This window comes from Diabrotica undecimpunctata, chromosome 4 (genome assembly GCF_040954645.1).
Source record: "Diabrotica undecimpunctata isolate CICGRU chromosome 4, icDiaUnde3, whole genome shotgun sequence".
NCBI classification, from domain to species: Eukaryota; Metazoa; Arthropoda; class Insecta; order Coleoptera; family Chrysomelidae; genus Diabrotica; species Diabrotica undecimpunctata.
Genome location: NC_092806.1, coordinates 76,995,406 through 77,014,956, shown reverse-complemented (window position 1 = coordinate 77,014,956; position 19,551 = coordinate 76,995,406). Strand labels below are relative to the sequence as shown.

Genomic DNA, 19,551 nt, shown 5'->3' with positions numbered 1-19,551 from the left:
TTCGACCTAATTGTAACATTAAGTGGCCTTCGAGATTGGGAGATCTAGTTACAAACGATTGTTTCATCTGGGGGCATCTAAAATCAACAATCTATTCTGACCAGAAATTTATAGATATTGAAGCATTAAAAATGCGAATTATTAAAGGGTGTGCAAAAATAACGCCACACGTTCTGGCTAATGTTAGACGAGAAGTTTAAATCGGTTGGGATAACTGTTTAGTACAAAATTGCGGATTGTTTAAACATTTTTTATAGTTTTATGTTTAGAAATTATCCTAAATTATTTTTAGGAATAGGGATGACACTAAAACAATAGTGAAATTCTTTGAATTGTTGTATAACCTGGAATTAAATTGGAGTATTTCCTAATATCTTACGTTAAATAAAGATCTGGCAGTGCTCTCACTATTACCTGATTATAACTTTGCGATTTTTCTTAAACTCAGTACATTTCATTTACTTAATTGTTTCATTTACTATATATATATATATATATATATATATATATATATATATATATATATATATTGAGATGATTGATGTTTAAAGAAAATAATTTATAAGTTACACACTAGATAATGTTAGATATAAAAAATATTTGGTTATTTTAATAAGTTATATACTAGAGAATTTTATAAAAATTATTTATATGAGGGTATTCTTAAGAAATTAGCATATAATAAGTGTAAAAAGTTTTATTTTAATAATTATAATATTGTAAATATATTTAAGTGAGCCATGTGATTAGGCAACCAAATATACCTACTCGGAATAAATGACAGTTACAGAAATTAATAATTTGCGAATGTGAAATAGGGTTATGTGTTAGTTTAAAATGTTTAGTTTACATATAGTTACGGATTTGAAGTAGTGTAGTTTAATTAAGATGTTTAATTTACATATAAGTTTATATTCTGATCTGAAAAGCCTAAATGTCGATAAGATTCTCGATAGAAGAGTAAAGAATTCTCTAGATCACGGAAGATGGCCTGTTTGCGAAATAGACTATTCCAGAAAATCCAGATATATAGGAAATGGAACAAATCGAATAGGATTTCTTGCCAGATGGTTCTGGAAGATTGAAAAGGTATAAATACTCGGTGATTTGGATTCAAAATGGCCAGTCAGTTAGTAAGAAAGTTAGATAGTTACAGTATAAAGTCAGTCGGTCCTATTTTCAATATAGTTCAAGATAGAATACAGTCAGTCAGTTGGTGAAATGTTCAATATAGTAAGTTCAATGAAAATAGAGAAACAGAGTAAAGAAATTATGATTGGAAGAAATTAAAAATTATATTATGATTGGAGATTAGTAGAAATCAAATTATAATAGTTATATGGTGATTGGATATTGGTGTATTAAAAAGAAGAATAAATATAAATGCTATTAAGAAGAAAAATATTTTAAATTGGTGGAAGCTGATAATTGGAAAAAGTAATTTCACAAAAACAGGGATAACCGAAGCTGAGAACGAAGACATTGAGTGGTGATTAAAATCTATATAGTGGAGAACAGTCTCATTTAGGCATTCAGTGACAGAAAGGTACAAAATTTTGTTAATATAATTTAGTTAGTGTCATAACAATTTCAATTTTAAAAATAGTTTGTTTAAAATTTACATTGTCTATATAATTTAATTAGTTTCATAAGAATTTTAATTTAAAGGTAGTTTATTTTAAATTTTACATTGGTTATGTTAGATATATATATATATATATATATATATATATATATATATATATATATATATATATATATATATGTGTGTTTCATAATAGATATAATAAAGATAATTTCAAAAAGTGCTTACAAACTAATTCTTTACTAATTCTTTGAGAACCGCTATAAAAACCCTATATATATATATATATATATATATATATATATATATATATATATATATATATATATATATATATATATATATATATATATATATATATATATATATATATATTATATATATATATATATATATATATATATATATATATATATATATATATATATATATATATATATATATATATATATATATATATATATATATACAGGGTGGTCTTTAAGTAATTGTACAAACGGAAACCATAGATTCTGCACTTTAAAATATTACGATTTAAGCCAACTTGCTTAAATAAAATGTTGATATTAAGAAAGATACAGGGTGTTAAAGTGGAAATTTAAAATTTTATTTTTCGCTATAACTTTTACGTTTGTGAATATTTTTGGACAAAAATTTACAGTTGGATGCTTTTGAGTAGGATAAATTATAATTTTATACTTACTTTAATGTAACTAATAGGGGCGCTACATATGCCACATGTGTGGCATAAATTAGCGCTTAACTTTTTTGCTTTTTAAGTTAGCTCTATTTGTGTTAAAAAATATTAAAGATACATTATTTTTACAAAGAAAAGGTATACTTGATAGTAACTCGAAAATTGAACCGTTTTCGAGATAAATGCATTTTATAAGTCAGCTGCACAATAATTCTTAGTTTGATATTTGTGCGGTAAAGCACTGAATACCTGAAGATAAGCATAATTCATAGTTTATTCTTATTAAAACAACTCAAAGATGATAATATAACATCACAAAATGCTTTGTTATATGTCCAATGCCTTATTGGAGAAAAGATAATTCATCTCCTTCTTTAGGTGCCGTGTCCGTATTCAGACGTTGGCCGTCATCATGTTTACAATTTTCCTTTGCTATCGCTTTTTAAGTTTCTATAACGGCGTTGTATTACTTTTTCTCTATTTTAAAATGCTAAAAACCCAAAATATGTGGTTTATACAACATAATTAAATACAACTTTTCTGAACGTTGGATTGGTCGTGGTAGTCATATTCCTTAGCAATGTGGTGAGATATTGATATAATTAATTAATTCATAAAAAATCCGAAAAGAATACATATTGTTCATTCCGTAAATTGTTTACTCATTTTTATTAGGACAAATAGAAACTAGAGCACAGGTATTTAATAATACATATGTGTCCTGTTTCATAATACTTTTTCTACAAATCTAACCTGAAAGACTCAGCATTTTTACAAAAACATCATCGTTGTCCTAATAACCGATATTGTTATAAATATAGCAAACACACAGGCAATTTAGTTCAGCATAATATTAGTTCGTTAGTAAATAATAATAGTCCATTTGTTCGAGATGTAATTATAGTTACTCATAAGCTGTACCGTAATCATATAAATAAGTAATGTTATCGATATATTCATCCATTATACATTGTGGCCACCACGAGGCCCCGAATTTAATCCGCTTGATTTTGGTGTATGGGGCGCTTTAAAACAACGTGTCTATAAAAATCCCATAAACATTCGCAACCAACTATGGGAAGAAATAAATACTGCAGCAGTGTCTTTAGAACCAATGATGCTATTTAATATGAGACGATCTTTTATGGAATATATTGACAAATGAATTAAAGAAGATGGTGGACATATCGAACACTTACTTTTACAAAAAGTTATGTTATTTATTTTAACTATTTCTTAATTTGGTTTGTAAAGAAAATGTTTTGATTATGACTTTAATTTAACATAAAACGTAAAATGTTTGATGTAAAATCCTATTATTCTGTTATTTTGTCAAATCCTATTATTAATTATCCTGCTGATATATTTATTTTATTTAATATTTCGTTTACTATAAACTTTAGTTAAAGGTATTTTATACCAAAATTCAGTATATTCAGTATATTCAGTATTCAAGTATTAATGTTTTTGTCTATTTTTTCTTCGTTGCCTGGAATATTTGTCTTAGATCAACTATGCAGCTGATTTTTAAAATGCGATTATCTCGAAAACTGTTGAGTTTTGAAGGTATTAACAAGTATACCTTTTTTTTTGTTAAAATAATGAATCTTCAATATTTTTTATCCCAAATACAGGTAACTTAAAGAGCAAAAAAGTTATGTGCAAATTTATACCACATATGTGGCATAAGTGGCGCCCTCTATCAGTTACATCAAAGTATGCATCAAATTTTAATTTATTATATTCAAAAGTACTCAGTTGTAAATTTTTATACATAAATTTTTACAAACAATAAAGTTATAGCGAAAAATAAAATTTTAATTTTGCACTTTAACACCCTGTATCTTTCTTAATATCAACATTTTATTAAAGCAATTTGGCTTAAATCGTAATATTTTATATATATATATATATATATATATATATATATATATATATATATATATATATATATATATGTTAATTTTATTTTTTTTGTGTATTTTATGATAGGAAAAGTAAAAGTGTATATTGTGTTTAACTGGCAATAAATATTTATTATCACTTTATCACTTTAAGTGCAAAAATAGTTTATGTTTTGGAGTATTATATTAGCCAAGAAATATTTTATTGACCGATAAAGCTAACAAAAAACTCATTATTATTTTTAGTTTTTTGCAATATTATACTTTTTAAAGAAAGCTAGAGTACTTATTATTCACCTGAAAAATCAAAGGAAATTCACCGAAACTACTATTCCGTTGTCCCTCTAAAACGAAATTTTTAATTAATACGACGTGTTCTGTGGGACTAGAAACCTCAAATTATTTTAGTGATGTCAACTTTAGCATGGTTCTGATTAATATTCTATAATATATATAGTTCTGATTAATATTCGTTCTATAATATATAAAACAGATGAATTATTCTTGTTTCTAGAAGAATTAGGTTTTCCGCCGATATTTACCGTTACCCAGCACAGGCTTAAAGTCAAAGAGCCTTTTTTGTAGAAAAGTATACCACAATAAGTATGATCGTTCAAGTTTAGCTCATAATGGCACCCTAATTATTTCTACAAATAATGATTTCTCTACTATAACAAAATATAACTTTCTGTCGAATGAAAACTTTTTTGAACTTTCATTGGTTTATAACAAGACTCTTAATCTACACATTCTTTGCATTTACAGATCATCTGATTCTTCCACGGAACTATTTTTTCAGAACCTGCTAAATTTATTAGACGCCCTGCCCAATAAAATAGAAAACTTCTATGCAGTGACTTCAATATTAATTTCGTTATTGCTTGTGCTCCCCAAGTATCCTTTTTCAATATATTCGAATCGTATGGTTTCACAATGCACGTTAATTCTTCTACAAGAATTACTAAAACAACATCTACCATAATTGATTATATTGTCTCAGATTTCTCACCAATTGATGTACGCTATACAATTATTAATGCACAACTATCTGATCATGAAGTATATACCAAGTTTAACACTCTTAACAAACCATCCTCGAAAACCCAAAGTTTAGGTAGGATTTTTTCTGCTCAGAACTTTCGTAAATTTTAAAGTTTTGTTCTTGTAGCATTTTTCCTTTGTGAACGTGAACTATAATTTCAGTGATTATTTAGATATATTTAAATTTTACTGCCAACGTCTTTGTCTATGAATATCTACAAGTAGAGAGGAACCTATCTAAAACTACATCAAAACAGCTAAAAAAATGTACTATCAAAATCGTCTGGGAAGCTCTAAAAATGTTGCAAAAATACTGAAAATCTAAATGAATAGTTCGTTAATGTGAGTAAAAATATAACATCAACTATTTCCTATTTGCCCTATTCTCTATCTCCCCAATTCAAAAAAGGTCTCGAATTAATTTTTTATAAGATCAGTTGATAAATCTGAACTGATCCAAACAATCAGTAGTATCAAAAGCAAATCTTCCTATAGTACTGATTGACTATCCATAAAAATTTTCATCAATATTCCAAAAAATGTGTTGGTTTCACTAATTAACGATTCCTTTGTAAAATGTATATGTCCAGAGTGCCTAAAGACAGCCATTATTATGCCTCTTCATAAGGGTGGTGAAAAATCGAATGTCTGCAACTATAGACCTATTGCCTTACTACCGGTCCTATCCAAAATTATTGAGAGACTTTTAAAAGCCCGACTTATGTCCTTTCTCGTTGAAAACAACATTTTATCACAAATTCAGTTCAGTTTTCTATCTAATAAATGTACCCGTGATGCTATGTTTTTTGTACTACATGAAGTTTATCAAGCATTAAACAATAATCTTTACACTGTCACTATTTTTTGCGACTATGTCAAAACTTTTGATTGTGTAAATCACGACATTTTTATAAAAAAAAATTAATTTCTACGGAATTCGAGGTATTTTTTGAATTGATTCCATTCTTACTTGAGGAATAGGAAACAACTAGTTAAAGCAAATGATACTGACTCTAGTCACAAAAGCATTGTATGTGGAGTACCACAAGGTTCAGTATTGCGTCCTCTACTTTTCCTTATCTTTATAAATGACATTACTAACTTAAAAATTAATGAAAACATTTTTCTTTTTACTGATGATACCAGTATTACCTAGAGGAACTCTAATATTGCAACTTTTCATGCAACTGTAACTTTTGATCTACTTAAAATGAAAACCTGGTATGACTCTAATTTACTCTCTTTTAAGGTGGATAAGACAGTAGCATTATCCTATAAAGGAGTTGTTTAACCCTTGCTTTTTAATAACAGCCAGATCAGTATCGTTGATTCTGTATAATTACCAAAAAATTATATAACTATCTCCCTTTGCAACTGAAATCTGCAAATTCTTTCCTTCAGTTCCGCAAAATGTCAAAAGTCTATCTATCTGAAAGACCATAATATTCAGTGGAAGAGTTTCTTAACGAATAACTAAGAAATTACAGTACGTTTACGTACAAGTAACTAAAGTATTTTTATATAAAAGGTGTTTTTTTAGAGGTATAGAAATGTAAGTTGGCAACACTTTTTTAACTGGCGGCCATTTTCACAAGTGCTCTCAAGTGGTTTATGTTTAGTTTGGTTTGGCATTTTAGCATGAATAGACTGACGCCTGAACAACGCTGTCAAATTGTGCAAATTTATATTGAAAATCATGGTTCTGTTCGAAATAAGTATCTTTATGGTCAACATAATCATCCATCAGAGCAATTAATTCGATTAACCATTGAACGTTTTCGCAACACATTTACTCTTAATGTTAATGCGCATCCACATGGACGTAGTATAGTGCGTACAGAAGTTGTTGCTGATGCAGAGCGTAGCATAGAGGAAGACCTGAATCAGTCTATCCGCCATTGTGCACAGCAGTTGGATATGTCTCTATCCACTTTATGGAAGATTTTGTAATTGTGAAAATATCTTGGTTTGCGTGCTTATAAAATTCAACTCGTTCAAGAAATGAAGCTACACGATTTTGCGACCTGTATGAAGATGGTGTTGACCTAGAGCTGAAATTGAGTCGAAATTGCGAACATAAATAAAATGTTCATAAATCCGATTTTGGATTTCATTATTTGTTTGGCATCAAGAGATGAAAGTTTTTGTTGGGGGGTAAATATTGTCTTTATTCCTCTTGATTTTAGAATTTTGCCGATTTTGTCAGTGACACCTTTCATGTAAAGGTAAATATTTAGGAGTTTTCTCTCAGTAGCCATTCTTCTTAGCACCTCGTTATTGGTCACGTGCTGTGTCCAAGACATCTTCAGCATCCTTCGAAAAACCCACATCTCAAAGGCTTCCATACGCCTCATACTTGTAATTCCGAGAGTCCATGTTTCCACTCCGTATAGCAATATGGAATAAATAAACGTTTTTACAAATTGGTATCGGATATCCAACGATAACGGAGAGTTTATTAGGAATTTTTTCATTCGTTGAAATGCGGACTTCTCCCCTATCATTTCGATAAATAAAGTGAAAAAACCTTTGAATTGCTTTTTCTTTATGATAACGCCGAGAAAGGGTAGGATGAATCCGTTTTCACTTTCATCGTGAACTTAATACTAGAATGTACACCGTTCAGATGGGTTTGAAAATACAACTGCCCTACACAACCATTGGCCAAGTACTATCTTTTGTTACATTTCCAATATCTTGTTACATATTGCCAAAGTTTATATGATAGTTTTTATTAAGATGTCAAAACCTACTACAGTATACTCCCTCTATAACGAACACGGTTATTACGAGGTTTCGCTTATAACGAGATACATTAGATGTCCCGTGATATTTCTATTGAACTATAACCGTCTATAGCGAGGCAAATTTGGTTATAACGAGAGAAAATAAGATCCAAAAACGTGTTTTTTACGTTTTTGGTCGGGTCGTGGCTATAAATAAATACCTTTTCAAACAGCCCCTCAATAAACTTAACTGCAGCCCGCAATAAACTTCTTTACAATGAATAAATACAACTGTTTCACATCTTTAGAAAATATGATAGAATGATACTGGACTATTTAAAGCAGTTAAAAATGACAGAGTTCTTAAAATTGCAGAAGCAATAGTTTATGTTATCCTTGAAAATACACTTTATACATTATGTAGTTGGAAAAAAATATAAGTATAGATTTTTTGTTTTAACTTATATCATTGATAATAAAAGTAAACAACTCTTTTATGTTTTAATATATTTCATTGACAATAAAAGTAAATAACTTTTTTTCAAAAACGCCATTCAAACAATATTTATTAGCATCTTATATTGCTCCGAATGGCTTCACTATAGGAAGTTAATGGTTTACAAAACTACAGATTCATATGTATGTAGGGGAGAGGGGGGCAAGTTGTTGCATAATTGATTCTATTATTTATTTGGGCAATAGTAGATCTTTTATATGAAAACTAAAATCGGATTAAGGCAGTTGATACATTTACACAGATAATGTTAATTTTAATTTATTTAAAAAATCATATTTAACATTTTGTTAACTCAACTTGTAAATTGTGACAACATACCCCACTATGAGGCAAATTGTTACAGTCCTTGGGGTAAGATGTTAAAATAGAAAAAAAAATTCTAAAAACTTCCCACAACATTATTTAGTGGTCACAGAAAGAACCCTTGCTTAGCTACAAAAAATATTATAAACATAACACAAAATGAAATAAAATAAAAAATGAAAATCTGAACAAACCTGTTTACAAGAATGTTAAACTAGTCACTATCGGACGAGCAGTGAATACAAATATAAAAATCATCGTCTTTTCCACAAGCAATATGTGCCCACTTTTGACACACAATGCACCGAATCCATTCTTCGTTTTTGGACTTCGAAAATGGAGCTAAACATACCAGACACGTCGATTCCTCATCCTCTTCCGAGCTTTCAGAATCTGATTTTTTGAAGGTGTTTTTGGTAATGACGGTCCGTTTCTTACATTTTTTAACAGTAGTTTTTACCTTGTTTCTTGATTCACCTGATATGTTTCTTTTGGTTGCCCCCACATTTTTTTTTCTTTGTCTTGCCTTTTCTTCCTCCTCCAAAGCTGATTTAATGGGAGTATCAGTCAAAACAGCGGAAGTTCTTTTCTTCCGACCCCCTTTGGATTTCCTTGGCATTGCTTTTGGATAAGGCTTCAACTCCTGGGGCGTTATATGAGTAGGTGAATCGACAGGTTCATTTATCGCCAAGTTAAAATCTGTGCTTGTAGAAGGTTGCTGCTGGGAAGGAGTTCTATGTGTTTCGGTGCCAATAGGTGCCGGATCTATGACTACTGTTGCGTTTATATTTTCTGTTATTGGCCTATTTGTTACCTCTGCAGGCAATAATTCATCATCTTGAAAAATTTCTCTGTTGTATGGCCAAATTCCTGTCACACTAAATCCTTTTTGTATATTGAGAGGTGTAACAGCAAGAGGAAATGAATCTTTAAGAACGATAGGTATATCGTAAATGTTCATTACTTTACCGGGATTAGATCTTAACCATGCATCTGCAGCACTATTAAAATATTTTTTAAGTGGGCCAAATACCGTCCTATCAAGCGGCTGCAACTTGTGTGATGTATGTGGCGGGAAACTTAAAAGAACCACTCCATTTTCTTTGCAAAAATTCAACACCGGAATAGACAAATGAGACTCGTGATTATCTAATACCATCAAAACGGGTTTCTCTTTGCTACATCGTACAAACTGGACGAAATGTTTCATAAACAACAAAAAGTTATCACATGTCATCCATCCAGAGGAATGAGACGCACCTACACAACCAGGAGGTCCATTGGCTACCATAACATCTTTGAATTTCTTTCTCGGAAATATTAAAAATGGAGGTACAAAATTTCCAGTTGCGTTGACAGCTAATGCCAAGGTAACAAGTTGACCTCTTTCTCCAGATGTGATAGCACCTACCTGCTTAGTTCCCCTTTTTGCAATGATTTTTGTAGGCCTTTGGACAGTTGTAAGTCCAGTTTCGTCCATATTGTACACTTCTTGGAGCTCAAATTTATATTTATCATAAACTTCGCCGAGATTGTTAAAAAACTGTGACACATTATGACGATTAAACGAGGTAGCTCGACCCATACTAGTAGCTTCAGGTGTCCGGACTGATAAAGTTCGATGCCTCTTCAAAAATCCATATAGCCAGTCTCTGGAAGCTATTTCATTAACCTTCCAATTTTCCGGAACAGATATTTGGTTGGCTGTTGCATATTGAAATGCAAATTTTCGCAAATCAGAATTTGTAAGACCGTAATAAATTTTAGCAGAATGCTCAGTATATTCGGCAAGTTCCTCTTCTTCAGCATTGTTAAATATTTTTCTGGCTGTAGCGTAGCTGACTAAGTTCTTGTTACTGTTTTCAGCACCTAAGTTTGATTTTCTTTTCATATAGCGGTGCAATGTCATAAAATTAACTCCATAGCGAGTAGCAGCATCCCTAATTGACAAGTGTTCTTGTAAAACCGATTGCGCCGCCCTTTCAAATTGTTCGGTTGGAATAATACCCCTTGTGGTTTTCTTGGTATACGTTCGTACCATGTTAAGCTATCTGAAAACAACCAAAACAATTTCATGATAGAAAAATTTAATAAAACCTAATCTGTGTTTCTAACATGCTTTGCGAAAATAAATGTAGGTAGGTATGCTATTCATTACAAACAAATTACTATCTACAAAATATGTCTGATCATAATATTGGATTTTTAGTGAATTCATAAATTATGGTAACCATATTGTAACCATTGTAGGTATTTCGATATATTCTTACATTAACGTGTTCGGGGCAAGTTGTTACAGTAACAACCTGGCCCCAGATTATTGTAACAACTGGCCCCACGTGTACGAAATGAGGTTAAGTCAACGTTTTTTGGTAAATATTGAGAATCAATTACTAACAATAGCATGCCAATAACGAGAAATATATACGCTTCAAAACTATATAATACACATATTTATACTACTTACCAATTTCTCACAAATAAAAACAAAAGCCACCTGACAACGGTACAGTTTTAGACCCGAAACCACATTCTAAGCAATAACACTATGATGGATGTCTGACTTGAGTATCAATATCCGTTCACAGATGACGGGTCGGTTGACCCAACTTTCCATAAAATATCGGCAACTCATGATACTTGCTGCGTTTTAAAATAATTGTGTAACAACTTACCCCCCTCTCCCCTACAGTATTATTATTGTCTGATATAACGAGATCGGCTTATAACGAGGTAATTAGTCTGTCATTTCAGTTCTCGTTATATAGGGAGTCTACTGTATTTTATAGTTGATCTTCAATTTTGTAAGTGTTTAAATTTTTAAGAGTAAAACAAGAGCAGTCCTGTTCTGAAAATGTTTACGCAGTAATCAATATATGTATATTAACTACAAGAAAATTACTATTATAAAAGTCATGAGGTATTTTATAGGAAATAACGCTAGTTTTATTGTTATTCCACGTTCACAATATAAATTAGAGAAAGGTTGCGATGGCTAAATTGGCTGCAAGTATATTCGAGTATTAATTTTTATGAATTTACTAAATAACTATTTTTGAATATTTTTTTTAATATTCGAATCAGAAAGTAGTCCAAAAACAGTACACGTGTATAATTTTTTATTCTATATTTGTCAAAGTGGATTTGTTTTGGATTTTAGTAATAACTTTTCTACTTCTGAAAAAGTAAAAACTATAACGTTATTTAAAAAAGATCTATAATTGAATTTTCAATTAAAAACACATAGGTAATTATAATAGTATTTGAATTATGTTTGTATTTCAGGCCTGGCCCTATTTCCTGCTGTTTATGGTAATTGAAAACATAATTTTGTTTATGGAAAATAAGCCGATTTATAGACTTAATGATGGACTAACGAGTATATCTCATGGCTTAATACAACATTTAGGAAAGTAAGTATAAGTCAAAACTACGTTAGACTGCAAGTGTAATGCTTTGCAACGTTAAATTTGTTCAAATCTGGTACCATTTGTACCAATAGGAATTATTTGATAACAGTTTAGTAGACAAAAGCTAAAAAGTCTTCGTACGTCATTATACTATTCTTTGTTTAAATAGGTAACACAACCCTAGAAATGTAAACATCTTTTTATCTACCTTTGATCATTCTTTTGGACTATCTTGTTTTTAAAACAGAGATAATTTCGTCGTCCCATCGCTTAGTAAAAATCTCATTTTAATTTGATCTTATACCTTTTTTAGGGAAGTTAAAATATCAGATTTAGTAAAATATAATGTCCGGTTCACAGAATTATCAGAATTATTCTCTCTCTCTCTCTCCAATGGCGCTACAGCCCAAATCAAGCCTTGACCTTCTCCAAACTATGCCTCCAACCTTGCTGGTTGCTGCCATTTCATTCTCACACCTTTTCCGTGGCCTTCCTTTTGGTCTTTCATTCTGCATTTTACTATCTAGGGCTCTTTTTTGGCAATATTTCGGTCTCTATACTCACTACATGGCCAGCCTATCGAAGTTTCTGAAGTTAAACGAATTCAGAATTATTCGCACAATTCTAATATTCAAAATTCTGATTATTTAAATTATTAATATCGGAATTATAAATATCCCCCTTATTATATATATTATATATATATATATATATATATATATATATATATATATATATATATATATATATATATATATATATATATATATATATATATATATATATATATATATATATATATATATATACTCAGGTGCAAAAAAATCGATACATTCCTTATTTTTTATTTATTCAAAGTTGTATAATTTTAGAGACATTAAATTACGTATAATGTAAATTTAGAATTTAGGTGTAACCTCGTATACGAGAAATAAAATAATATTTTTAATATTGCTTTTTATATTTCTTCAAACAAATTGGTATTTCAGGTTTTTGTCAAAAAGGGTGTGAAGCAAGTAGATATTTATTGAATGTTGTTTTTAATTCAACAACCATACTAGTGTAGTGATTTTATTTTCAAAACGTGTTATATTTTTATTTAATTATCCTTCCTAAATGTCTCTAACTCCGACAGATGCTGCAAGGGCGGTGACTTTAGTTCAAGATGGTCGTAGCCAATATTATGCAGCTGAAATGTTGGGTGTTAGTCGATCTTCGGTTCAAAGAGCAGTTCGGCGTTTTAGCGATACCGGTAATTTCACAAAAAGACCAGGATCAGGTCGTAGAAGGGTAACATCCGAAAGAGATGATCGATTTCTGGTCTCATCATGTTTGAGAAATCGGCATCTAACTTCAGTTGAACTGGCAAATCGTCTGAGCGAAGTGAGAAATGTGGATGTAAGCAGATTGACAGTTCGTCGACGACTTGTTGAAGGTAATTTATTATCCAGAAGGCCAGCCCTATCTCCAATAATATCCATAGAACATCGCAGAGCTCGCCTTGCTTTTGCAAGAGAACATGAAAACTGGAGTGATGCAGATTGGAGCATTGTATTGTTCTCAGATGAGTCCAGATTTTGTCTAAGGTCACCAGACGGCCGAGAAAGGGTTTGGAGAAGACACGGAGAGTGATATTTTCAATGTAATATTGCGAAAAGAATCGCAAGTTATCGGGGGGGCTCCGTTATGGCTTGGGCTGGTATCAGTTCAGAAGCCCATACTGATTTAGTTATTGTAGATAGAGGTTATATGACTGCTGCAAGATACATAACAAGTATTTTAGATCAGCATGTGGTACCTTTTGCTCCTTTCATTGGACTGAATTTTATTTTTATGGACGACAACGCGCGTCCTCACCGTGCTAGAATCGTCAACCAATATATAGAGGAGCTGAGAATTGTCCGTATGAACTGGCCAGCTTGCAATCAATCCCATAGAACATCTATGGGATATGATGGGAAGACGTCTTCGAGCACGAGTACCCCGTCCAAACAACTTGGCTGAACTTACAGTGGCTCTTCAAGAAATATGGGACCAATCAATTTGATATCCAGAGGTTAATTACCTCAATGCCTAGACCTGTACAGGCTGTTATAAGGGCCCGAGAGGGAAACACTAGATATTGATTTATTATCAATGTTTTTCTTAATTTCAGAAAGTTTTGAAATATAATTTCTCTATAAATAAATGATTTTTTGGATAATCTATAAAAATTATTTTAATCTAACAGACTTTTACATATATACCTGATTTAAAACTAATATCTTCAAACGTTTTCTTTTTTCAGCAAATAATACCTATGGATCGATTTTTTTGCACCTGAGTGTATATATATATATATATATATATATATATATATTAAATAAATTATATAAATATTCCTGGCCTATAACTGCCTCCGCTAACTGAATATAATTCATCAAATTTTTCATATCCTCATAATATAATCTCACCAAGCGTCGTTCTTCTTTTGGGATTCATATCTAAAAAAACTTATTTTTATGTTTCAGTTAACGTAAAATTACTTTAACTTGCCCTATTTACAACGATCAAATGCACAACATACAATATGAAGTCTCGTTCTATACTTTAGCATCAATGCCTAAAATAGATGCAACAAATGGTTACCGGTTACCATCGGTCTATCGGAACACCTATTAAAAGTTCTAAATCAATTTTACATATATAGCATATATAGCGCGTCTCACGTTTTTCGTTAAGTATGGGTTCAATGGGAAAATAGAACAGTATTGTCAATAGTTGCTTGATGTAACTAGTACTAATCACTTATAATCACTTGTTTACTATATCATTATATATGTTTACTATATATAAATATAATCACTATTTTTATGTTCTGTGCCAATATAAATCTAGGTTATTATAATAACGCAATTATAGATTATATTGTTTTATTTTTGTCATAGACATATAATCATAGATATATAGTACAAGATAAACTGATCGTTGTATTACCAGCCCGTTCCTCCAGTTCGACAGAGAAAACGCAAAGTATTCTCTGCATCCCTTTCTGACCACTAGCACACTGCAGCTTGCCAGATTGATGTTTCTCATCCAACTTTGTCAGTTTTTAGAAAAAAATTCTATTCTTTAAATATCTGCGATAATGTTATTGAAACTGTTTTGTATTTGTATCAACACTGTTTGATTCCAATCATGTAATGGAACTTCATAAACGAATTATTACATACATATTTAAGATATGTTTAAATAGTTTATAAATCTAAATGAGGTTCAAGGATGAAGGAATTATTAAAAAGGAAATTATGAATTATAAAAAAATAATATACACATATTAAATAATTTAATTGAAACAAAATAAAATTTTTACAAGTTATTTTGCCTTAAAAAAAATTTTTTTAAAAATTCCTTTATAAAAGGTATAATATTAAAAAACCCTATCGAGCTACATCACAGAACGTTTTCGAAATTAAAATTCCATCATCAGTGCTATCGAGATGTACATGTTAAAAGACACTAAATACATGGATAAAATGCCTTTAAATGTTGTTGAATTAACTTTGAATTACATTCTTTAACTTTATAAACTATGATGTTTAAGTTACAACAGGAATGGATAACATGTTATTTTATTATTAAAGGAATTTTTAAATAAATTTTTTGTGATACATGGTATACAACCAGCTACAGGAATTTATTTTGCCTTGTTCTATTTGGATTATAGACTACAAGCCCAAGGGACATTTTTAATGGGTCATTTGTCCCAGCATGACTTTACTTTACTTTACTTAATCAGTAGACCCATTTGTACCTTTCGGTGTTGGGCCGTTTAAAATACAATTCATTACATTACACTATTTGACAGTCTTCTGAGGTGTCCTAGCTCTTAACGAACTTTCTCCATTCCTTCCTATTGGATGCCATCTGTGTTGCTTCCTGCCAAGTCTTACCCTTACTCTGTAGTATCTGCGAGATGTCACTGTTCCATTCTTTAATGGGTCTTCCTCTTCTGTTCTTCCCTATTGGTTTGGCGTTTCACACTCTTTTAACTTGTCTATTATTGTCCATCCGGGTTAGATGTAGAACAATAAATCTAAAAGAGAGTTCATCGAAATGTCTTATATTTTCCTTAACGATTTCTCCATTAATGTTAAGAGTGACATTAAGAATATAAGCGATATATACCACTTCTTACTTAAATCAGATACCAAGAACAATACAACATCACAGATAACTAATTTGACTGATATATCCATTAACAACTAACCTACCTTTATAATTAATTTTCATTAACTAAAAAAGATAACTTTCCCTTGCTTTTCTTAGATACATCTCAATAAGATATAATAATGCATGAACAATAGTATATAATTAAATAAAGAAAATCAAAATAATATTTCCCTATACTGGGATTTAATTTCATTCGTTTTTTACCAATGAACCTTAACGACATAAAGATTCATAAGAACTACTGAATTTGTCAGCGCTTGCGTTCTGGCTAAAACAGAACCTCACTTTTAAACTTTCTAAAAATCAAAAATTTAGTTATTGCCGACAATTCAAAGAATTACCTCCTTTTAAATGTAGTTACATTGGGTTTTTCGATTAACCTTGGGTAAACCTTTGCGTGTTAAGTTCAAAGCTACCATACATTTCAAACCTTAAAAAAACTTTTTTTTTTTGCACATAGTAACAAAAAACACCACTATGTTACTAGCAAAGTTTTTTAATATTCTAACTCTACAATTCTAAGTTACGGTAAGATCAATAATGTTTTAATAGATAATATATGGTAGCTAATTATAATTTGTTCTCTTTCAGCAATGAAGAAGCCAAATTAATTCTCTTTGGCGAAAACGTTCGGCGAAACAATTGATACTCATTAGAGTCTTTCTTGCAGATTTCCCCAATATTTAAGAGTTTACTATATATATACATACATATATATATATATATATATATATATATATATATATATATATATATATATATATATATATATATATAACTGGAAATATTTCCCAAAGCTAGTTAAAGTCTACCTTCGTAACTACCACATACTAAATACAAAAACCTGCGAAGACTACAGAATAATTAGCCTAATGAGCCACTTACTTAAAACGTTTTTAAAAGTAATATCTAACAGAATATATAAAAAATGTGAAGAACAAGTGTCATGGACACAATTTGGATTCCGCGATATCTTAGGCACCCGAGAAGCTCCATTCGCTACACAAGTGCTTATCCAGAGGTGTAGGGATGTCAACCGTAATGTATATATTTGTTTTATCAATTACAAAAAGGCATTTGATAGAGTAAACCATGACAAGCTTATATCCATCTTGAAAGAAGCGGACTTGGATGATAGAGACTTGGAATTATATATAATTTATATTACAAACATTAAAGTGGATGACCAGTTGACAGAGACAATCTCCGTAGATAGAGGAGTGAGACAAGAATGCATTCTGTGTCCAGTGCTATTTTACATGAAATCAGAGCGTATCTTCGAGCAAGCACTGGGACAACTACAGAAAGACATCTTAGTTAAAACAGTGCGTCTAAACAACATTGGATATGCTGACCATGCAGTAGTTTTTGCAGATAGCCTAGATGGTTTACAAGCAATAATATCGCGCATATCAGATATAAGTCGAGAATATGGGCTGGATCTCAATACGAACAAAACAAAGTACATGGTAGTTAGTAAGCGTGAAATAATAAATAGACATCTTTTGGAAAACCAACAGCCAATTAACAGGGTAAACAGCTACACATATCTTGGTACACTCAGTCAATGGGACCACTCTACTGATATAAAATAACGCATAGGGAAAGTAAGATCAACGTTCGTTAAGATAAAGTCTCTTTTCAGAATTCATGATTTACCTAACCTCTATCATTAGATGCTATGTATTTTTTGCATTATTATACGGAGTAGAGGCATGGACGCCCTCTGAAGCTTCTTTAGGAAAGCTCGAGGCCTTCGAGATCTGGTGTTACAGGAGCATCTTACGAATTTCATGGGTGGATCGTGTGACTAATATTGAGGTTCTACGCAGAATAGACAAGGAATTCACAACACAATCAAAGAGCGCAAATTAGAATATGTTGGCAATGTCATGAGATAAGAATCATGGCAGGTTATGAAGTGGTCAGGCAATTTAATTACTTAGGCTCTGTTATTACTAACAGTGGAGGATACGAGGACGAGATCCGTCGAGGCATCATAGTGGCCAGATCGGCAACAGCCAAACTCACAAAAATTTGGAAGAACACTGACATCACAAAAACACAAAATTACGCCTTGTTCGAGCATTGAGATTTCCTATGGCCACCTATGCTTCAGAAATAGGTAATTCAAGGATAAAAATAATTTTTTACTTTACTTTGTATTTTGTACTTTGTACTTGTTAAATTTGTAATTTTTAAGTAATTTACTGGCATTTAAAATTTCGAGAAATAGTTCATTTGAGGCTATTGAATTATAAAATGTATTTAATTTTAAAAAGCTGATAGCGACTTTAATTTTTTCTAGCTTAAGTCCTACCTAAATTGGAAACTAGTGTCAAATTGCGATACAAGTATATCTAGTGCAAAATAGTGAAATGTCTCGACTTTTTCCATTCTTAAATTTTAATTAATTTTTGAACTTCTGTGATTCGGGAACTTAATTAACTGATTATAAGCTAAGATTTTTGTATTATTTTCAGAAATTTTTATTGAAGATCTTAATAAGGTGATTTGATTTTTAAGTATGGTTTTAATATTATTTTGATTATTTGTTAAAGTTGATATAGCGTCGCCATAACGTTTTGCATCGTTCTGATCTAGGTTTCCTGTCATAAATTTAATTGCGGAACCAACACCATTGAATAGAATCTCTTAGATCTGATATTCCAAAATCAAAGTTCCTACTTTCCAATCAGTACCTATTGTGCACTTGCAAACGTCCAATGTTAAAAATTGTTAGAAGAAGAATATTTATGCGACTATGTTCAGTCAATTAAAGTAACACCAACAGCCCCTTGCGAAGTTCACCTCATACAGTACTCAACGTCAACTAGTGCCAACAGAAATAATAATATAAAAATTATAATAATATAATCAAAAACTAGAAAACAATAAGTGGATTGTAATAACGCTAACCAAAGTGATTAGTATTTAAACATGCGACAACAATTCGGACAATATTCCATTAAACGGTAGTTACTTACTCGAACTCAATAGTGCGTGCGAAATATATATATATATATATATATATATATAAATATATATATATATATATATATATATATATATATATATATATACCTAGAGCTAAGATTAATACTATTATAAAAATTAATATTCAACTCACCAGTCTTCCGGGTTGAACCGCGTCGA

General features: G+C 30.6%; 1 protein-coding gene across 2 annotated transcripts in view; it reads left to right on the top strand.

Moving 5' to 3' along the window:
* Positions 1-19,551, top strand: part of LOC140438282 (alkylglycerol monooxygenase-like) — a 68,570-nt gene that overhangs the window by 30,233 nt on the left and 18,786 nt on the right. For both annotated transcript variants that reach the window (XM_072527979.1, XM_072527978.1), the window contains exon 2: positions 12,059-12,186. In XM_072527979.1, the coding sequence (XP_072384080.1) occupies positions 12,059-12,186 (128 nt within the window). The remainder of the gene's footprint in view (positions 1-12,058; positions 12,187-19,551) is intronic.